The sequence below is a fragment of the Hydra vulgaris genome, chromosome 06 (assembly GCF_038396675.1).
Source record: "Hydra vulgaris chromosome 06, alternate assembly HydraT2T_AEP".
Taxonomy (NCBI): domain Eukaryota; kingdom Metazoa; phylum Cnidaria; class Hydrozoa; order Anthoathecata; family Hydridae; genus Hydra; species Hydra vulgaris.
The window spans coordinates 2,806,895-2,831,839 of NC_088925.1; the positions used below are offsets into that span (position 1 = coordinate 2,806,895).

Here is a 24,945-nt window from a genome sequence, read left to right on the forward strand (position 1 = left end):
TAAAATTAAGTTTAATTACAAGGCGAAAGTTTAATACACGCTAACGATGCAATTTAACTCTTAACAATATAAAAATTGTTACTTAAATCCACGTAAATATAATCCTACACTTATATATAAAATATAAGTAAGCAACATTGATAAAGTCCACCACTATAATTACAGCTATAAAATGTTTTATATGGCTAACAAAAATAACAATTTTTTAATATATTTTTTTGCTTTTATTTAATGTTGAACTTTAATAATATTGGTATTTATAGTTTATGGAATTTTTAGTTTGGGCGCATTAGTTTGGGTGCCCATATTGGTCAAATGGTATGGGATTACACCTGGGTACAACACTGCCCGACATACTAGCTGCTTGTAATGTTAGTTTAAACTCAACTGTTTTATGATGGGTATTACCTTTGCTTCACAAAGACACCAATATCATTATACTTGGTCTTTTTGTAGCTTGGTCATTGTTATTGAGGTTGTCAATATCTTGTTTAAAATCGATCAACCTAAACTTTGAACTCTAAAAATCTCGAAACAGTTATGTGCAAATACCCATTATCTGGGTATGCTAAAGTTTCTTGTGATTATTTTGACTGACTTTTCCAGTGTATGGCAAACCCAAAAAACAAAAAACTAACTATGTATGCTAGTTTGGAAAAGTGTGATGTGCTTATTTTGTGCATAGCTAAAAGCTCATCTCCATATATTATATTTTTAAAAGCTTATTATTGTATGATGTGATACTTAAAATATTATTTTATTAAAATCTAAGAAAAGTTATTATTACTTCTGGATACCTTTAGATGTCAATTAATAATTTTAGTTAATGTGCTTAGAGTTTTTTTTTTGTTTTTCTTTATTTAAATTTATTTCACTTATATGTTTTTCATATATATAAGTTGGCATTTATTTTATCTCATTGGACATCAACACAATTATTTTTTTCTCTATATCTGTGTATCTAGATTTGTGTTAATTATTTTAACTTGAATTTTTTTTTTCTATTTTCTTTCGGTTTTTATTAATGATTATTATTTGATATTATTTTGGTGTCATTTTTATAAGGTATTTTCTTAAAATTAGTTTAAAACAATTTTTAAATAAACTTTAATAAAATCTAATAAAAATAATAATAATAAATATAATCAAACTTTATTAAAATATACTGAATAATGATAACAGACTTTTTATTATTATTATTTTGAATTTAGGTTTACAAAGCTGAAAGATCATTTATAAAAATATATTGATAAATGATAACAGAGTTTTTAAATATTGTCATACGGGTCTACTTGGATCCAAATTTGATACATGTTTGATGTTTGTGGTTCTCTCTCATATTTATGTCAATGTAAAAAACTTGTTGCTAATTCATGGACTTATTTAATGGACTAATTGTCTGCTAATTCATGGACTTAATTAATAATGATTATTGTAGAGAAAAAATGTTTAAGCGGACTTCGTTCTACCTTTTTTGGGGGTTAAGGTTGGGTTCAAGTAGCCCCTGTTGTGGGGCTATTTGAACCCATAGTGTAAAAGCCCTGTAGTGTAGTGCAACCCTGACCCTTTTTAGGTTTCCGGCAAATCTCTCAGATAGCTGATGATGTTTTCTAATAAAGGCTTTTACCTGTTCGACACCTGGGAGATTTTCATTGAAACATTAAATGTCACTCCCTAATCAATCTAGATAAAATTTCACAATAATTCAAAGATCAAATGAGATCATTGGGTAGCCAAAAGTTGAAAGTTTATTCAAGTGATCACAAAATGACTGTTCTTCTTCTGGCGTGAAGACAGCTGGATGTCCTGTATGTTTCTTTGTGATAGTCAGGTGTTTTGTATTCGAAGAGCCCTTTAATGCTGGAACTGTTGATTGTAAATTGTTCTTCAGAAAATCGTTGACTCATAGCTCCACGCTCAATATTAATACAGGCTTGCTCTATATAGTCTTTGTAATCTCTAGCTCCCAACTTTCTTTTATATCTGCGAACCATTCTGGTAGAACCAGTTATAATAGCACTAAGTAAACGCAAAAAGGTGTATAACAATAGCTTTAACCAACCATCAACCTTATTTAGGTATACATTTTATAACCTAACAGTTATTAAAAACATGGTTAAAATAACAGATATATCAACTCCTTTTAAATATATTATTACACTTTTGGGTTTAATGTTAATGGAAAACAAATTTAATCATTTTCAAACATAAGCTGCTGCAATGACATAAGGGTTCAAGTAGCCAATTTTGAACTTCAAACATAAATAAAATTTTTTATCAAAATCATAAAAATAAAAGACAATTAGAATTACTACATTTTATAGCAACTGATACTTCTTTTAAGAAATGTTGTCAAATATTTTTTATCTTTTTTGGTTATGTCTGGACAGACAAAAGTTTTACACTAAATTTTTAACACTACTGCAGTTTTCTTTAAAAAATTATTTTTTTGATTACTTCTTGCAAAAAAATTTAATTCTTTTTTTTTGTTACTTGATTCAAGTAAGTGTATAATTAACTTATTTATTTTCATACCAAATAGTTCTATAAAAAATAAACAAGTAAATAAACATTTTAATTTTTTTGGTTTCAAGTAACCCCATGGAGCTCAAGTAGCCCCACATGACGGTATTGCTATTATTATTGTTATTATTATTATTATCATTTTGAATTTAGGTTTACAAAGCTGTGAGTAAGAGAGGCAACTTTGTTGCTATAAAAGTTATTGAAAATAGTGCAAACAAACATGATGAGATTCAAACAGAGTCTAGTATATTACAAAAATTTGGATCCCATAAAAATATTGTTGACTACTTTGGTACATATCTATACAATAAACCAGGATCATTATCACAAATATGGATTATTATGGAGGTCGTTTAAGTTATCTTTAATTCATATTTAACTTAAAGTATTGTTAATTTTTATTTAAATATATATTTTATTAGTTTGCAATATATAATTTTCAAAATAAAAATGCTTAGCATATTTATTTTAAAATAAATATGCCAAGCATAGTATATACATATATATGCATATATATACATATATATATATACATATATATATATATATATATATATATATATATATATATATATATATATATATATATATATATATATATATATATATATTTATATATATATATATACATAAATATGTATATATATATATATATATATATATATATATATATGTATATATATATGTATATATATAAATATATGTGTGTGTGTATATATATATACATATATATATATATATATATATACATATATATATATATATATATATATATATATATATACATATATATATATATACATATATATATATACGTATATATATATATATATATATATATATATATATATATATATATATATATATATATATATATATATATATATATATATATATGTATATATATATGTATATAAATATATATGTATATAAATATATATGTGTATATATATATATGTATATAAATATATATATATACATATTTATGTATATATATATATATATATATATATATATGTATGTATATTAATATGTATATATAAATATGTATATATATATATATATATATATGTATATGTGTATATATATATATATATGTATATATATATATATATATATGTATATATATATATATATATATATATATATATATACATATATATATATATATATACATACGTGTGTGTTTATAGATATGTCAGAAAGTTAAAACCATTAATTTAATTACAAATTAATCGTTTTTAATATAAACCGCAAATACGCAAATTTTGTTGATCAGAATGTTTTTAAAAACATTCTGAATGTTTTTAAAACATTTGGAATGTTTTTAATAATATAAACTATGTTTTTATTTTTATTTTTTTAATAAAATGTTTTATTTAAACTTTTTTTAATAAAATGTTTTTATTTTTATTTTTTTACTTTAAATCATGCACGGAGTGTTGCTACATCGACTGACAAATAGCCTGACTCGCAACGGAGTGTAGCTACATCAACTATCTTCTAGCCTTACTCACAAGGGAGTGCTGCTGCATTGACTGAGGGTTTGGTTGGGGCAGGCAGTCTATCAAGTAACAAAAAAAAATTCCAGTCTTGCATTTTAATTTTTACTTTTTGTCAACAAAAGTTTCTGACAACCAGTTAGGAGTTATATATATATAAATTTGTTAGAGTGCGTCATATTTTATAATTTTTTAAAAACAAGATCTTAGAAAAGCCTGTTATATGCACCATTCCCTAGTAGTACCACGCTAAACTTGTTTCTCCACGCAGCAGCCTTGTTTGTCAAGGTTTGTATTTTGGAGTTAACAGGTGATGCTGAAGTTATCGGACAAATCCTAGTTTCATTATTTGAGCATAATAATTAGTTTTTGTGGTTTTATGCATAGGCATTAACGTTCTATAAAATATAAACTTTTTTATTTGAAACACAATTATTTAAAATGAGGTTAAATGCAGCTGAACGAGAATCTTTTCAAAAGCGACTAAAAATGTTTTTTGTAAATAAACCTAATATATAAAAAAAAAATAATCGTAAATCATTTTGAAAAGGAAGAATTTGCTCAAAGTACAATATATGATAACCTAAAAAGACTTGAAACTGTTCAACCGTTTTCTGATAGAAAGCACCCTGATCGTCCGACATCCAGGACTAGAGAAAAGAAAGCCGAATTAACGAGACTTGTCAACTATCGAAAAGGGGTCAGTCAGGGAAAAATAGGTATTAAATTCAGTGTAAATCAATCGACAATTGGTCGTCAGTTAAAAAAAAATGAATATTAAATATAGAAAACATGAAAAGACTCCAAAATACACTATGGAACAACAAATAAAGGCAAAGAAAAGAAGCAGGAAACTAGTTAACCAACTCTATAACACAAATCGCTTCTAGTTATCGATGATGAAAAATACTTTTGTTTTGCAGGGGACAACATGCCTGGAAATTCTGGATACTACACAAACAAAAAAAGGACATGCCCAGAAAGTGTTCGTTTTATAGGAAAAGAGAAATTTCCAAAAATATTATTAATGTGGATAGCCATATCTGACCATGGTATCTCCGAGCCATTGTTTTGCATTTCCAAGGCTGTGACGATCAATTCATCAATCTATATTAATGAATGTTTAAAAAAACGACTTCTTCCATTTATTCACAAGTATCATGGAGACTTTAACTATTTATTTTGGCCAGATTTAGCAAGTTCTCATTATTCTAAAGATTCTCTAAATTGGATGGACCAATATGTCTATTACGTTGATAAAGAATCCAATCCCCCAAACGTGCCTCAAGCACGACCAATTGAAAATTTTTGACATTCGGCACAGAAGGTCTACGAGGAAGATTGGCAAGCTTCAACAGAGCAAGTTTTGATTGATCGCATTAAACTAAAACTACAAGAAATTGATTTAAACTTTTAACAGTCGCATATGAAAAACGTCAGCGAAATTGAGATCAATTGCAGATGGTGGTGTTTTTTCATATAAAAAATAATATATTTTTATTAAAAGATGAATGCTTTATTTAAAAAAAATATAATAGAAGTTTGTTTTTTTATTTATAAATAAGTTATTGACGTTTTTATTTTGTCCGATAACTTCCGCATCACCCGTTATAGAGTTGAGAGAGCATTGTAGCCCCAACTATAGTAATCTCCTCGACTGTAAAGGCCTTCATGGCCTCAAGGAGGTGAATTTAAAGTTATATATATATATATATATATATATATATATATATATATATATATATATATATATATATATATATATATATATATATATATCTATATATATATATATATATATATATATAAATTAGTAAAAAACACTTATCTAACTTTTTTCTTCAACTTGAAGTTTCACTATTTCTGGATCATCAGGAAGAGTACACTCCTCCTGATGATCCAGCAATGGTGAACCTTCAAGTTGAAGAAAAAAGTTAGATAAGTGTTTTTTACTAATTTATTATTGCTCTATTCTTTAAGAACATTGAGCACTCTATTTGTAAAATACACTAACATAATTTACAAATATATATATACATATATATATATATATATATATATATATATATATATATATATATATATATATATATATATATATATATATATATATATATATATATATATATGTATATATATATATATATGTATATATATATATATATATATATATATATATATATATATAGAAAACTTGTGTACAACTAATTTAAAATTGCATATTTATGTTAAATTTTTGTAATTACCATTGACCCTAACTACAAATACTGTTTTTCAAAAGGGATGCAAGTTATGAAGTTTGCTATTTAATCACAGCAGAGTCAATTTCATCAAGATTTAGAAAAAGGAGCAGATCAAAGCTTTCGGAATATATAGGCTCCGAAACAGATTTTTAAGTATCAGAGTTTCTAACACAAAGGGATCTTTTTAGATATGGTCCGTTTTTTCAAAAAAGAAACAATAAAAACAAAAAAATTTTTTCGATAAAATATTTAATGAATTATGTTTATTCAAAGTTGATTAGTAAATGGATCCATGCAAATGCTTTATTTTTATATCCTGTAACACATATCAAGCATTATATTACTACGAGATTGGTAGATGAATGGAATGCAGCCAACCTAGAGTAAGAGCTAGAGTAAAAGCAAGCTTAGAGGATAAAAATAGATTTATGGCTAAACTTGACAAACCGTTTGATATACTGAATTGTAATTGCCAAATTATTACTTGTCAAAAGAAAAACTGTTTGTCAGAATGTATTGATGAAGCCCACATTAATTCTCACGTGCGAAAAGAATAAAAAAAAGATTACAAAGGAAGAGTTAGTTTTTATACTTGGGTAAAGGGCTAAAATAGGGACTACCAGTAAACATCAAATCGGGTTAGCAGACTTATCAGTAAACAAAAAGCAACATAAATTTAGAGAAAGAAGATTGAAGGAAAAAGTAAGGTTTTTTTAATTAGTTATGTTTTTAATTAATTTTAGAATAATTATTTAAAAACATAGAAGAATAATTAAATAAGACAATACCAAGTTAGTTATTGATCACAGCAAAGTCAAGTAAGCTCAAGAAAAAATTATGCAGTCTCTTTCTATAGAGTTTGACACTCAATGCAAAACTAGCATTAATGATTGTGTTTTTTTTTGATGGTAGAATAGATAATACTTAAGTTCAATTAATAGTTGAAGGTTTGACTAAATATTATCCTGCAACCATCAAAGAGGAACATTATACAGTATGTCAAGAGCCTGATGGTAGGTATCTTTTCCATTTCACACCTGAAATTATTTAAAAACATATGAAACATGCTGAAGTAATTGCTCAAAATATTTATGAATTTTTGAAAAATAATGGTACCAATAAAAGTTTAAAGGCGACATGTGGTGATTCTACTAGTGATACACAGGGTGGTCATGCGGAGCAATACATTGGTTGGAAGTGAAATTGGAAAAAAAACTAAACTGGCTGGTTTGAGCACTCCATACACAGGCAGGCAGTCTATCAATAAAATAAAAAAATTCCGGTCTTGCATTTTAATTTTTACTTTTTGTCAACAAAATACGGAAAAAACTTTCTAACAACAAATAAGAGTTCTATATATATATATATATTTTTTTTTTTAAAACATATAAAGCATATAATATATATATATATATATATTATATGTAAAAACCATCTCAAGCTGAGTTTTTCTTACTGAAAGTGGTTTTTATTAGTATGACTAAACTTAAAATTATTCTTTTGATTAAAATAATAATTAAAAAAAACTTTTTCAGTTATTTTTAATTATTAGTTGATCCTGAAAAAAATTGAATTCAAAAGATTCTATGAAAAAAATGGTTTAAAACGGCACAAATTAAATTCACTTAAGCTGAAGAATTTGAAATATTTCAAAATTATATTCAGCTCATTAAATTCATATTAAGACTAACCGGTAATAATTTATAACTAGTTACAAATAATATACATTTAGTTATAATAGTTATGATTTATTTAACAATAAAATAATTGACAATTGCATTATAACTGCATAATTAACTGTCATAAACTTGCATAAAATGTTTTGTGTGAAATATATATTGGAATAATTATCTTTTTTGTTTTCCTTACAATTTAAAGTTAAAAATGGAGAATAATTTATTGAATGAATCAACTATTAATTAAAAATAACTGAAAATGTTTTTTTTAATTATTATTTTAATCAAAAGAATAATTTTAAGTTTAGTCATACTAATAAAAACCATTTTCAGTAATAAAAACTCAGCTTGAGATGGTTTTTACATTCTAATAAGGGAAATCGCGAATACTAATCCATACTAATCAATACTATCAAATACTATCAAATGATGCATCAATACTAGTCGATACTATTAAATGATACATCGCTAAAAAGGCCAGAAAAAGACCTTTATGAAACAACAGATGTTTGCTTTTAGGATTTAAAATAAAAGTTTTGAGAAGCATAATTTTGTTAAACTATTTTTACTTAACTCTGTAAATTAAGCTGAAATGCGCAATAAATTTGTTTGATTGATTTTTTCTTTAAGAATATCAAACAGCAAATAATTCAGATATAAAACTATGTCAAAATATGTCGATAGAAATTATGTCTGACATATTTTATGTCAGCAGAAAATAATTCAGACATAAAATTATGTCAAAATATGTCTGACATATTTTATGTCAGTCGAAAATAATTCAGACATAAAAATATGTCAAAATATGTTGATAGAAAATATGTGGGACATACTTTATGCCAGCAGAAAATATGTCTGATAATATGTCGACAGATCTGCCAGACATATTATGTAGTAACAACCCTGCTGAGAATAATAGATTTTAGAGTCCAACAATATCTTTTTGATTTCTGGCTAAAATAATTAGAATTTTATTCTCCATAGAATTGTTCTTCCATTTTAAAAATTTTTTTTTTTTTATTTGAACATTCTTGGAAATGTTAGAATTTTCTAGAAAGTGCTTGAACGATTTAGTAGGTTTCAGTATATTTTATATTCTTCCAGAATGTTCTGGAAAGTTTCAGAATGTTCTGGGTTGTTCCTTAATGTTCTGGTGGGTTCCATAATGTTCTATAATCTTGCACAATACTCTTTAACATGCCTGAATATTCTTGAATATTCTTCCTTGAATAGTATGGAACCTTTTATAGTCTTATGTAATGTAATATTTTCAAGTAATTTAAAAACTTGTTTATTATTTTACAGAATGTTCTAAATCCTTCCAACTTAAGCAGAAATTTTTTTATAGTGAAAACATTTTTTGGTGATTTGTTTTTCACAGTATTTTGCTTTTTTTTTCCTTCATGTTTTTGATTATTATGTTGTTTTTTTTTCAATTACTACTTAATATGCAATTTAGTATAAGGAAATTTGAATAAGTAATTAATTTCAAAATTGATTTTAGTACTGCGATGGAGGATCTGTTTCTGAACTAGCTAAGGCTATCATTGTTGGTGGGCATCATTTAAGTGAAAATGTTATCAAGTATATTTTGCATCAAGCTTTAAATGTATGTTTTTTTAATTTGGGATTTAGATTTTTTTAATTTGGGATAAATAAAATTTGATGATATGCAGATAAGATGCTTTTTTTTTCATTTTTTGTTTTGTTTAGTTTTTAGTCTACAAAACAAACAAAGGAATAAATAAAAAATTAATAAACAAAATAAATTGAATAAAGGCAAAATCACTATATTGATACCACCACAATATTAAAATCACTAGTTTAAATCACTATCATATATAATAAACATTATTAAATATATTATATTTAATAGTATTATTAAATATAATGTATAATATATATTATACTAAATAGTGATGTATACTGGTAATTTTAAAATAAGTGGTATTGTTACGAAGGTAACAACCTTAGCCACTCAAGCGTGTAGATAATAACCATACTCACTCAAGCGTGCACAAAAAGAAGTTATAAACAAACAATTCACTTAACAAAACGCCAAGAAACAATGGTTACTAAACAACTTGTGTACGAACTGAGACGCGTCTAGCGTCCTTGAAATATATAAAACAGTAGAGTGACAGAGTGAGATATAGTTAAAGAGAATCAGAGAAAGTCAGAGAGTGAGTTAGTTAAGTGGAAGAGAGAGAGGAAGTTGTATAGTGGCGCTCAAAGAACGAACATGTTGTATTAGTTTATTATATGTTGTAATAATATTATATATGTTAAAGAAACAATATAGAGTTCAGACTAATGGTTTATGATCTATATATATAATTAAATATTTAAAATAAAGTTACAGTGTAACAGTATTAATATAGTGATTATGCATTTATTTTTATTTGTTTTATTTATTAATTTTATTTATTCCTTTGTTGTTTGTTTTGTAGACTGAAGACTAAATAAAACTAAAAAAAGAAAAATAACTACAAAGTAATGCGAATATGTATTCCCTTTTTTTTTTTTTTATCTTTTTTTTTTTACAATAAGGTTACCTAAGATTAATAAGTTGTTATTTTTTTCGAAATTTTTTTTTTATGAGAATGAGGGTAGGAGGAGTTCTTATGCTTTAGATGTAATTCTCTCTTTTTCACGACCATATGTGTTCTTGGTTTTTAGTGTAAAAGAAGATAATGACTAATGCGACCTTAATATTTTTATCTTATTTTCATACTTTATTGAAAACATAGACAAAAATGTATTAAGAAATCTTGTTAGCAAAGGAAATTTAATACATAAAAAGAACATATTTTTATCAACACTAATCAAGTTAGGGTAAAGGAAGGTATGTTCGTGATATATGTAATTTCGTGATATTTCGCTCGGCATTTGTAGCGAACATACCTATTAGTCAAAAACATCGAAATTGCGTCAAATGGTACCCCGGGGTACTACTGTCGATTCACAAATAGTCGTTGGGTGCGTGTGATACGTCAATTGTTTACTATCAGTTTGTACATTCTTTAGCATTATTTAACGTGCGTTCAGCACATTTGTTTGGAGTACTTGTCCAACATTTTTATTTCCAGACTTGTGTTTTAAGGTAAGTAAATTATTTTTATTAAATATTAAACTAGAAAAGATGCTTGATTTAATGGTAAAACTTTTGTTTTTTTATTAACTTCCTATAACTTATGATTCCTTATCGCAGTTACACATTTTCTTAACGTTTTCACCTCAAATGAATTTACATTTTTAATCATGTTTCTTTTATTAAATATAATGACATTAAAAATTGACAAACAGAGAGATTCAAAGTACAGAAATTCAACCACACAGTAATACTGCTATACAAACATTGTTAACTATTCCATCTGTAGAGCCAACCACACCTAACCCTAATAGGCCAAAAAGGGATTCAAGTGCAAAGTGTCTGACTCCTCCTGATCAACCTATTCCATTAACTTCAAAGGATTCTATTCCTGTATGTACTAAAAAAAGTAAAAAAAATAAAAATGCTTCAAAAGATGATGATTGGGAGTGCGGTGTTTGTAAAAAAAGTTACAACAGTGATGTAAAAAAAAAAAAAGGAAAAAAATGGGTGCAGTGTTCCTATTGTTTAGTACCTTATCATGAGAGTTGTCAAACATATGAGGACATTGGTGAAGTATTTATGTGTGATACATGTTGTCAACAAGAATGTGATTTAGAAAAATAAGTTAATCAGATATAAGTATGGTTAATATTATAGTTATTATATTAAGAGTTTTTTGTAGGTCTGTTATTTTATTTTCTAAGCTACCTATGTTAAAAGTATATTTTTTTTTATATATAAATATAAAGTAATGAAAGTATTATTATAATTTTATAACTTATAATTTTGTTAAATTTCGTGAATACACAATAATATTTAAATTTATAATTTAAATTATAAATTTAAATATTATTGTGTATTCACGAAATTACCTAACCACTATCACGAAATTAAATATCATATCACAAAATTACCTAACTTTTCTCAATGACTTTTGAGCTTTTATAAAAACTTATCAAAGGACTTAAAATCCCAAAACTGCATAGATTCTAGTAACTTTACTCTATGTACATCAAACAATTAAAGTAATTAAGTAAAATTACTGAAATTGACTTTGTAATTACACATCTAGTTAATTTATCACGAACATACCTTCCTTTACCCTATACATATATAATGTATAGTAAAGTAATGCTTTAGTCTGAAAAAGTTTTACAATAGAGTTTTTTAGAAAAACACATTTCTCAGAATTGACTATAAGTACCTATGCCAGCTGACATTCATTTGCTTATGTGGATTTGTCCCAGGTTTTCATTTTTAAAGAACTGATGCCTTCACTTATGTATTATATTCAACATGTTTATGCTGTGGTTAGTGCTTTTGTAAATTTTATGATGAGTTTGTTAGTGCTAAAGTGTATATTTTGGTTTTAAAAGTTTTGTATATATGACTCTATATAAGTGTACAAGTAATAAAGGATATGGAACAAAATTAAAAGATCTGATGTTGTTTAAGCATTAGTGATCAACCAAAACAGGAAATATGAATCAAAGTAAGGAAAAAACAAGAAATATGAATCAAAATAAACAGTAATTTTGAGTTACTAATTCAATATTGAAACCAAAACTGACATTTCGGAAAAGATTTTATCAAAGCTTATACTGAAATTTCTGCTAAACAAAATTAATTTCATTAGAAAATGTCATCTAAAAATTTCTGCGAAACAAAAGTAATTTGATTAGAAAATCTAAAAATACAATTTTCATTTGTTGTGTATTTATATTTGTTGTTTACTTTTTTGACAACATTTTTCCATCTTAAATAATAATAATAAATTAATATTCATGAATAAATAATAAAATAAATAAATTTGTTCATAGAAAAATCTATAAAAATATCATATTTGTTCACTTTCTATTTAAACTATTTAAACCTTTTTTTTTTTTCTTAAAACGAAATGATTTCACAAAGTTAATTATTTCTTGTTTGTAAGTTAAACAAAGTACATTCTTGTTACATTTTTTTACAGATCCAAATAGCATTGCTTCTGTTTTTCCCACATTCAGATTAATTATTAGTTCATTATTAATAAAGTACTTTGCTATACTGTTTAATTCTGATATTAGACACTCTTGAGTAGTCTTGGAATGTTTATGAATATAGTATATGACGCCATCATCTGCATATAATATCATTTTTGGTGACTTGAGACATTAAGGCAAATTATTTATAAATAAAACAAACAGTAGCGGTCCCAGGATAGATCCCTGCAGTACTCGACTTGTTAAATAAAACTCTTAAGAATATTCATTATCAACAAAAACCTTTTGACTTCTTTCAAAGAATATCTGGCAAACCATTCATACTCATTACTCAAAATTGTTATTTTGGTTTTCAGTATGTTATCAACTGGAATTATGTTTCTAACCAAATTTATAAAAAGTACCGAAACCAAAATTTTGGTATTGTTTCAAATTAAAATTTCAACTGAAGTCCAAATAGAATTTCAGTCAATCACCATCAAGCATGCATTAACATTATAAAATTATATCTTTGAGTCCATGATCAGAAAACAGTTGTTTCTTCGTATCTAATTAGTAACTAATGTCTAAAATTAAAGAAAGTGTTGCTAAAAAGCTGTTTAACTCTAAATCTCAAAAAGATATTGAACAGTATAAAGTCCCAAAGCAACACAAAAATTTGAAAACTCCAAATCTGGCATTATTGCTGGAAGAATGAGTTTGTGACATCAAACTGGATTAGCCTGTTGCTACTATATAAGCTATAGTAAATTTATATTATGTAACAAACTGTTACCTTATTTTTGTTACATTAATTTTTATGGCATTTTCAGAAAAAGGAGGAAAAAATAATGAATAATGAAAGAAAATATTGCTGCTATGCCAACCTCTCAGTCGATGAAGCAGCACTCCCTTGCAGCCACAGACTATTAGATAGTCGATGTATATATCGGAATGTATGTATCGAATGTATGTAACAATGTATCGATGTATGCCCTCAGAATAAATAAAAATATGATCAGCAATAAATTGCCGACCCTAAACTGTTAGAGGTTAGCATCTGGTCAACAGAAAAAATTTGACACAAGAGGGTTACCATAAAACAGAAATAGCGTCGACAATTTTTTGCTGACCTCAAACACTTTTTGGTGGGCAGTTAGATCGGCATTGCAGAATGCTAACCTTAATTCTCTGAGGGCTGATAGACATTTACGGTCCATGTATTTCAGTGTATGCCTTATTATTACTTATATTGTATTTAAAAATTGGTTTCATTCCTTTGATCAGAATTCTGTATGAGTGACACCATCCTAATAAATCATTAATGGTAATTATAAGAATAAAATTATTATAAATAGTTTTATGCTTATAACTGCCATTATAATATTATTATTATTATTTCATTGTAAACATACTTATTATTACTATTACTATAATTTCTATTCATTTTGCTATCTTATATTAATATAACATATTATTGTTATTATTACTATTATTTTATTATTATTAAAACTATTGTAAAAATGATTTATGGAAAATAAATAGTTTGTTATTGTTACGTTGTTGTTTTCTAAAATATTTAAAATGATCTTACCCATTTATATATTTTAACTAATAGTAAACTTTAAAATTATAAACTGTAAAATACTTTACCTATCGGTTAAACACGATGAAATTCAGCGCCTTTCAATCGTTAATTACTTATAAATTAGTTTACAAATACTTTTAATTTTTTTGCACACGGAAGCTAATGTGTTGTTTTTGATTGAAATGGTAATAAGTATTGGTTATCATTGCTATCGGATTAAAATGAGTAAACAAATATTAAATTGAAATAAATTTTTAGTAATTGTTCTTCAAAATCTTTCATTGTCAAAAGTTGACACTTTAAAATTGACCAGTGTTTCTTGATCATCAGTTGGATTTATTTTGCGGCAATATAAACAGACTCAATCTATTGAAAGAGAAGCTGGAAGTGGAACAAAGAAAGGATTTAAAGATAAATATAAAGCAAAATCAATCATTTGCTCCATTTTGGCAAATCCATATCAGTCACAGAGAGATCTTGCGAGAATATTTAAATTCAGCCAAGCTTCAATAGAAAAAGTATTTAAATCTCAAAAATATAAAGCATATCATAAAAAGAAAACTCCAAAATCATTCATTGATGGAGAAATTGAAGCCATTCGTCGTTCAAAAAAGCTGTATAAACTTTTAAATCTATATGTAAATTATGTTAGTGTATTTTAAAAATATAGTGCTCAATGTTCTTAAAGAACAGAGCAATAATAAATTAGTAAAAAACACTTATCTAACTTTTATCTTCTACTTTAAGTTTCACCATTGCTGGATCATCAGGAAGCTTCCTGATGATCCAGCAATGGTGAAACTTAAAGTAGAAGATAAAAGTTAGATAAGTGTTTTTTACTAATTTATATATATATATACATGTATGTGTGTATATGTATATATATATATATATATATATATATATATATATATATATATATATATATATATATATATATATATATATATACACACACATATATGTATGCACAAAAAGTATGATTAACATTATTGAATTGTTTTTAGGGTATATTTTTCCTTCATTCTAATAGAGTAATACATCGAGATATAAAGGGACCAAATATTTTAATGACCCGCAATGGAGAAGTAAAGTTAATTGACTGTGGTAAGTGTTCTCTTAACTGTGTAATTAAGAAGTTTTAGCTTGTAAAGTTTACTATAGGTTAAAAATGCCTATTGTTATATGCCAAAAATTTTAAAAAGTAGAAATTAGGTAAATAAAAGCAAAATCATATACAAATAATCATATTCAAAATTATAGCAAAATCATATTCGAAAGCATATACAAATAAATGATCATAAAAGACATGCATTTCTTGGTGATATTAATGGTCCGAAAAGTACATGCATTAATTTTAAAATTAGCTTTGCCGACCTGACGCACAAATAATTGAAAGTAATATTCGTCTGACCAGATTATTTTTCTATGATAAAACATGATAAAACCTTAATTCATAAAAACTTTTACTCAAGAATAAAAAAATTAGCGATCACAATTGTTTCAAATAATATTCTTTCAAGATCGCCAAATGGGTTTGGTCTGTGTGTCAAATGGTCTGTCGCAATTGGCTATTACTATAGTGTATATAAATCAACAAATGCTTACTAGTTTTGCCAATATTTATAGCATACAGTTTTTTCAGAAAAAAATGAGGAATAATGAAAGATAAGATTGTTTCTCCATCCTGAAACCCCTCATTTGATTTAGTGGCACTCCTTAATGGCAGCAAGCTAAAAGATAGTCGATATATGTACTGAAGTCCCCAGCAGTAAGCTATTTAAGTGTGATGTTACTGTACTTATATAAACACACATTTATAGTTGCATATACATACACACACACACACACACACACACACACACACACACACACACACACACACACACACACTATATATATATATATATATATATATATATATATATATATATATATATATATATATATATATATATATATATATATATATACACACACATATATATGTATATATATAAATGATAGTTACTGTCTCTATATAATATTATATAGGTAATAGTTATTTAAATATAAAACATAAGTTTTTAGTAAGTGTATGGACTACTATTTTGTTTTTAATTTCAATTTAAATATTTGCAATTCTGTTCAATTTAACTTTCACTGAAGGTTAACAATTTTCACAGTGCTTCAAATAAAAAAAATAATTGCGGTAAACTTATTGATTAAAAAAATATCAAAAAATTTTCGTACAATAATTAAACTGCATTTACTAACAAAGTGATTTTTTTATTTTATTTATAGTTATTGAAGTGTAAAGTTAACTAAATCTTAATAAAACATGTAATCAAAAAACTTAATAAAACATGTAATCAAAAAACTTAATAAAACTAGAAGTTATTGTAATCATTGTTTTTATTATTAAAGTCAAAAAAAATATGAAGAGAAACAAAACTTTCTGAAAAAGTTTCTATTTTGTTTTTTTGCTTTTATAAAGTAAAATAAAATAGACTTCTACAATTGTAGAAGTCTTCCTTTAAACAGCACTTTTTATTTTTTTTATTTATTTTGATTATTTTGCTTTTTTGTTTATTTTCATCATATACTTGTCGTATTTTCATCATACACTTGTCATATTTTCATCATATATTTGTCATTATTTCATCATATAATTGTCATATTTTTATAATATGCTTGTCATATTTTCATTATATACTTGTCATATTTTCATGATGTACTTGTCATATTTTCAACATACACTTGTCATATGCGGTAGTGGTGTAGTGGTAGAGCGCTCGCTTCATAAGCTAGAGGTTCCAAGTTTGATTCCTAACACGTCCCTGGTAGTATTGCGCTCAACTTTCTCTGCGCAGTAGCCTTGTTTGTCAAGGTTTGTGTTTCAAAACTATAGAGTTGAGAGAAGGTTATAACCACAAGTAGTCTCCTCATCTGTAGTGGCCTTCTCGGCCTTGGTTAGGTGAGTTACAAAAAAAAAATGTGTCAAATACTTTTGTCATACACTTGTCATACTTTTGAAATCGATAATTATTTTGGCTGATATAAATGAGTTAGGGAGTTTGTTTACATTTTGTAAAGGAATTGTTTCGTAATTCACAGTTCTAAGCAAATTCTTTTTCAATTGTTAATATGTGTCCACCAATACCTAATGCATTGATTCATTGATTGACTGAGCTTTATTAAGATTATTTAATTTTACTGAATCTTTAATTGCATTAACTTTATTAAAATACTTGAATCATTGTAATCATATTTGTGAATATGCGAAATCAATTTTGTAGTTTTGTGTTGTACTTTTTAAAGTGTCTCAATACTTGAGTTGTGGCATGATGTATCCTTCGTAAATTATATCAAGCATTTTTTTGTAAATGTAATTTGGGTAACATTCAGTCATGCAAATTACATTTATTAAATTTATAAATAAAAGCATTTGTAAATTTAAGAAATCTAGTTTGAATAGCAAATTACATTTATTAAGTTTATAAGTTATAAACAGCGAGTAAATGCTGCAAATCACAGCATTTACTTTCTATTTCCATTTTAAATCATGCGATATTATGACACCAAGATTTTATTGCTTTACATGATGATAAAGAGATTAGGTTCTAAACAACTATACCCATTTTATTTTAAAAATAAAATCATTAGTTTAAATTTTTTTTTTCACAATCCATTACTTGACATTTCTTACAGTTCAAATATATATTAACCACCACTTCGATCATTCATCAATATCCTTTAGTGTATTTTGTAAGCTATGACAGTCTTCAAATTATTTTATGATCATTTTTCAGGAGTATCTGCAGTTCTTGCAAATACACTCAGTAGGCGTCACTCATCAGTTGGATCTCCATTTTGGATGGCACCTGAAGTAATAGCATGTGAGCAACAGCTTGATTATCAGTATGATAATCGCTGTGATATTTGGAGTTTAGGAATAACAGCTATTGAGCTTGCTGATGGTGAACCTCCTATGGCTGAACTTCATCCAATGAATGCTCTTTTTAAAATTCCAAGGTAATTTTTATTAAATAAACATTTAAAAAATACAAATGTTTTTTTTGTGTGTGTGTTTTTTATAAATATTTTAAGTAAATTAAATTTTTAATTTTTTTTTTTTAAATGCAAATTTTGTTTACTTTAAAAAAACAAATAAAAAAATATTTTTTTTTTTTGAAGATGATTTTTTTATTCAAATTATTATTTATAATTAAAACTTGTTTCTCCGCGCAATATTGTTTATAATTAAAACTTGTTTCTCTGCGCAACTTGTTTCTCCGTGCAGCGGCCTTGTTCGTCAAGGTTTGTGTTTCGGAGTTATAGAGTTGAGAGAGGGTTATAGCCACTATTAAGTAGCCTCCTCATCTGTAGTGGCTTTATCGGCCTTGAGGAGGTGAATAACAAAAAGTGTCCTGATCTTGAATGAACTTTTAAAAGCATGTGCTTTGAGTGTTAAAAAGGAAGACTTTTTTTCAAAATTTTGTCAAAGTTCACTTAGATGTTTTTATATACAGTACTGTGCAAATTATTTGCATCAAACATTTTTTTTTTTTTTGTTATTTGTTTTATTCTACTTTTTCACTCATTTAACTGTTATTAGAAGGAACTGTTATTAGAAGGAACTGTTATTTTTATTAGAAGGAACTGTTATTAGAAGGAACTGTTATTAGAAGGAACTGTTATTTTTATTAGAAGGAACTGTTATTAGAAGGAACTGTTATTAGAAGGAACTGTTATTAGAAGGAACTGTTATTAGAAGGAACTGTTATTAGAAGGAACTGTTATTTTTATTAGAAGGAACTGTTATTAGAAGGAACTGTTATTAGAAGGAACTGTTATTAGAAGGAACTGTTATTAGAAGGAACTGTTATTAGAAGGAACTGTTATTAGAAGGAACTGTTATTAGAAGGAATTGTTATTAGAAGGATAAGTAAATTTTGAAAAAGTAAACAAAGATCAACACTACACTAAGAAAAAGATCTAAAGTATTAACTTTACTTTAGTATTCTGATAAATCTCAACAGTAAAGAGTCACAATATGTTCAGTAACCAATCTACAGTTAGCCGAGTCAAGAAGTTTATCACCAATAAGATAAGGAAAATCTTAGTGAGAGAAAACGAAAGATCTTAGTGAGAGTTGACCAATATCTGATGTTGGAAAGTATCAAAAATCCAAAGAAGACAAGTGACCAAATAAAAAATGATTTTGCTACACATGACATCCATGTCTGCTTGAGTACTGTGCAGAGTACTGTTGATAGCTGTTAAAGGTTTCCCAGAAAACCTTTGAGAAAACCATTACTCCCATGAAGAAGAAGCATCGCTTGTGGGCAAAGGAATAGAAAAAGTAGACTAAAGAACAATAGAGAAGAGAAGATAAAATCTAGTTGATAAATTTACCACTATTTTATTTATATTATTTGTATAATCATGCTATTTTAAAAACTAAAGATATTATATTGAAGAGACTTGATAATTGTTAATTTATTTATTTAGTAACAGACTTTATAATTGTTAACTTGTTTATTTATTGATTGCAGGTTTTATTTTCGGATGAATTACATTTCAAAGTGCAAGGCCTCGGCAGGAAGCGAGAGCTTTAGCTCTCAGTTTACGGGAGCAATTTACAGCTCTCGCAAAAGTATAATTTTTTCTCACTAAAGTATAGTTATCATTGTAACTAAAATGAAAAATACAAATTCATTTTTATAAAAATTAACTGCATAAAAACTGCAATCCTTTTTAAAAGGCATGGTTGTTGCAAGAAAAAAAGTATTAAAAAAGTATGCCGATAAAAATGCAAATGTTTTTGATTAAATTGGACTAACAAATAAATATAAAATTATTGCACTCTAAATTATATTGATAAAATAAAAAATTATTTAACTGATAAAAAATAAAACTTATTACATTCTAAATTATTGCATAATAATAATTATTTTATGCAACTAATTATAGATTTTGTATATTAATTACTTTAATATACTATTCACTTTTGTGGAATTTTTATTTGTTGTAATAATTCTTATAATATCTGCATTCTATTACGATCAGAAAATATAAAACATTTTTCATAAGCAGTAAAAACTTTTATAGCTCTTGTCAAATTTTTTGTCAAATAAGTAATGTTGTTAATAAATAAATAGATAGCTAGTGTGAAAAACCGTAAGACAGCACTCATCTAAAAAAAATTTTCACAGTGCAATAAATGATACTTGTGTATATGTTCTTGTAACATTAACGTTACAAACATATGCTCGTAACAAGTATAAATCCAAATTTTTTATTTAATAAGCAATATTTTTAATGCAAAAACTAAAAGCTTTTATAAGAAGCTGTTTAGAGTAGCAGCTCGCATGGCTTTTCTCTGCTCTTGTGCTCATTTACTCCTGCCGAGGCTTGAAGCTAGGTATCAAAGTTTGTTTGTTGCTCTGATGGTGAGTCCATAAGACACATTAAAAATATGCCAAGTATCCAGAAAAGAAGATATTTTGTGGTTGTTTCTCTGCTGTTAGACCAAGAACACTCTACCCAGTTACTAGGATGATGAACTCTGACACTTAATCTATTATTAAAACACATTTAATTCCAGAGATGTTAAAAGTGTTTTTAAATGGAAACAAAATACTGCTGTAGGATTTAGCCACATGCCATATATCCTAAAAAGAAGTCATTGTAAAAAAGAATATTAAAACACGTAAATGTCCTGACAACTTCCCAGATCTCAAACTAATTGAAAATCTCTGGGTAAAAAAAAAAAGACTGCAAAAACATGATGGCACAACTGAAACTAAGCTTACTACCACTATCCTTCAGATTTGAAGGAAATCCAAAATGTTTGTAAAAATTTGGTAGATTCTATGGCAAATCGTGTGCAGAAAGTCATCGTAGCACTAGGAGAACACTCAAAATATTAGTGTATAAGTTTTTATTATATCGGAGAAATAAAATTCCTGGATTTTTATTGTATTTGATTTTGATGTAATTAATTTCCACAATACTGTATGGCAGCAATAAACTTTTGCACAAAAGTAATAAATGGGTTTTATTCTTATTATTTTTAAAAAAAAGGTCTCAAGCAACACAAAATTTTTAAAATGGTATATAAGTAGTATTTGCAGGCAGTAGCATTATGACTTTCTGATGCTTAGAACTTTCTTGAACCTTATGGAATTTTCTAAAATTTTCTAGACTGTTCTGCATGTTTTAAGAAATCTTTGAAACCTAGAAATTTCTGATGTCTTCTAGAAGTTTATGGAAATTAGATTTTGACTGATTAGAAACTGATTGATTGAGCAATGCTAATAATTATATATAAATAAATTATGTTTTGTCAGATGGCAGTCAAGAAATATAGAAGTACTTCTCAGAAATGTATTCAAGTATTATTTTCAATCATAATGCCCTATGAGAAAAGTGCTTCCACTACTGAAAGAAAAAGATGGTTCTGATAAAGTTTTGTACGATTTACGAGTCACATAAGAAAAGAAAAACTGTTCCACTCGAAAAACAATCACTGGAAGATGACAGCAGAATATGTCAGGTCAGGTTATTCTGCTTTATCCTGCCTTATGTCAGGTCAAGTAAGGTTAGGGTCAGGGTTAGCGTTCCTACTACTGGTAATTTGTAACTTAGTACAACGTGTTTCATTTTGTGCTGCCTTGTAGGCTATGTTTTTAAGTAAAGTATAGGAGATGCCAACTCTTACTTAACACACTCCCTTCCTTAGGGCTGTTGGTTGAGTAAAGACTGGAGATGGTGTCTCGATAAAAATACTCATCTTGGGCAAGGTGCAAAAGTGCATTGTAAACATAGTTAGACCTGCTCTTGCAGCTAACCTCCAACCATTATCACATCGTTGTAATGTTGCTTCTCTTTCTTTTTTCTACAAATACTATAGTGGCACTACTATAACAAACACTTTACTGGGACTGTTCCTAAGTATCCAAAAATTTTATTTGTCTAGTCTTTTTTCTCAAATATCAGTTCTTTAGAATTGGCTCCCTTCATCTTGTTTACCTGATTCATATAATTAGCAATCTTTTAAGTCATCTGTTAGCTGTTATTTTGCTTTATAAACTTAATCTTTTTTCTTTCAGTAACTTCCATCTCTAATAGTAGTTGCTTGCAGCCTTGTTGGAACTGAACATGTTTGAAAAAATTATTTTCTTCAAATTATGCAGGCAAAACTGAATCAAGTGCAGAAAATGTACTATAAATGTGTAAAACAAAGAAAATACAATCTATTGAATGAAGTTTTTGACATCAAAGAAAGGTATTGAATGGCTGTGTATTGATCATTTTTTAATTGGGCATACGACTGGGAAGGCTGGTATTTCAAAACTATCCATCCATTTTAAAGAAGATGTCTTTTAACAACAGTAATGACAATAGCAACAATATCATTTTCTGAATCTGAGTCAGAGTCAGAATATCAAAAGTCTGAAGATTCAGAAGAACATTCCACAAGTACCAGCAAGAACTACAGTAACACCAAAACTGCTCCAAATTAGCATTTTCAAAGTTATCAACCAGCAAAGCAGCAACCATTTGTTGACAGTTATTTTAAGATGGATTTAACAATCAGATCAAATCTGGTATATTCAGATCAATTAGAAGTTTCAGAAAATACCTGAATTAAATAATGCAAGAAGGAATTCCCATGCAATACTAGTTCTTTTGGCATTTATACTTCTCCCAGAAAGAAGAGACTCACTACTCGACATATGTAGATTCATCTCTTAAGGATGGGCGGACCATTGGTTTACTGACCAAAATTAGCAGCTTGCACGGTAATGAAAAAATGTTAAACTAAGTTAATAAGTTGTAAAATCTCATAGAATAAGTTATGGAATCCGTAACTATTGAGAAACCCTCCAGAACAAATTAGTGTGCAGAACAAACAATCAAGTGTCTTCAAGATCTTTTTGATATCTGTAAAAAAAAAAAAAAAACCTCTAGTATAGATTTATTTTGTCTAACAATACATATATTGTATATTACACTTTAATTAGGCTGAATACTACACAACATTTTTTGGTATATACAGAAGCTTTTCCTACTTATTGAATTGTTATTTAAGTTTGTAATTTTATATTTATTTGTAATTTAGAGTCTTATGATGTAACAATAAATGCCTAAAGACTACATAATAACTCTCTAATTAAAAAAATTTAAATTAAAAAATAACGATTATAAAATTGTTATGTACTTTTTTACATATTCGTTGATTTACGACCCAGGAACATGAGGTCACAAAAAAGTTATAACGATATATATCAGCCCTCAGAATTAGGCTCGACATTCGACAATGCCAACCTAACTGTTGAACTAAAAGTGTTTGAGATTGGCAAAAAATTACGGACCTTGTTTTTATATATACGCTACGATATATCTATATGTATATATATATATATATATATATATATATATATATATATATATATATATATATATATATATATATATATATACACACACACACACATATATATATAAAAGCATACTTAGTTTAACACTATGTTATACAGAAATAGGGAGCAGATAGGGGCTTCATTACATACATCAGCTTATATAAGGAAAACATGCACAGGAGTTGCTGTTGGTTTTTAGTTCATTAAATCATTGACTGAGTTAATTAAATCATTGACTGAGGGTTTGGGTTAGGTAGTGAGTTTTCATTCTTGGTTTTGGTTGGTGGCAGTTTTTTTCATTATTCTTCATTTTGGTCCGGATTAGGGTTTTTAGTTAATTAAATCATTGCAGTTGCATAATGCAAAATTATTTAGGAATATTAAATAACTCTTTAAAAGGCACTTTGGCAACTTGCCACCATTGCAACTAGCCTTAGTCTCCTCTACAAATATATTTAGCACAAAAGTTGTGCTAAATATTTAAAGTAGAATCTATAAATATTTTAAGTAGAATCTATAAATATTTGAAGTAAAAAAAAAGAATATCCAAAATGTGTTATTTTTTTTTAATTTAGCTGAAGTTGTGTTGAACTATTAAAAGAATTTTACGCTAAAAGCTTTTCTGGTTGAACTCTCTTTTCTCTTTCTTCTTTTCTGGTTGAACTCTCTTTTCTCTTTCTTCTTTTCTGGTTGAACTCTCTTTTCTCTTTCTTCTTTTCTGGTTGAACTCTCTTTTCTCTTTCTTCTTTTCTGGTTGAACTCTCTTTTCTCTTTCTTCTTTTCTGGTTGAACTCTCTTTTCTCTTTCTTCTTTTCTGGTTGAACTCTCTTTTCTCTTTCTTCTTTTCTGGTTGATCTTTTCACCCTAAGTGTTCTTCTGGTTGAATTTTCCTCTTACTCTAAGAGCTCTTCTAATTGAATTTTTTTCTCACCCTATTATCTCTTC

At 26.8% G+C, this 24,945-nt stretch overlaps 1 protein-coding gene across 13 annotated transcripts in view; it reads left to right on the forward strand.

Annotated features, from left to right (window-relative positions):
• Nucleotides 1-24,945, forward strand: part of LOC101236961 (myosin-IIIb) — a 79,248-nt gene that overhangs the window by 4,519 nt on the left and 49,784 nt on the right. For 9 of the 13 annotated variants that reach the window (XM_065798966.1, XM_065798969.1, XM_065798971.1 and 6 more), the window contains exons 2-5: nucleotides 2,677-2,874; nucleotides 9,452-9,556; nucleotides 15,598-15,697; nucleotides 18,382-18,604. In XM_065798966.1, the coding sequence (XP_065655038.1) occupies nucleotides 2,869-2,874; nucleotides 9,452-9,556; nucleotides 15,598-15,697; nucleotides 18,382-18,604 (434 nt within the window). In that variant the 5' untranslated portion in view covers nucleotides 2,677-2,868. Of the gene's footprint in view, nucleotides 1-2,676; nucleotides 2,912-9,451; nucleotides 9,557-15,597; nucleotides 15,698-18,381; nucleotides 18,605-24,945 lie in introns of all 13 variants that reach the window. The other 4 variants (XM_065798974.1, XM_065798968.1, XM_065798975.1 and 1 more) reach the window with 2 other exon arrangements.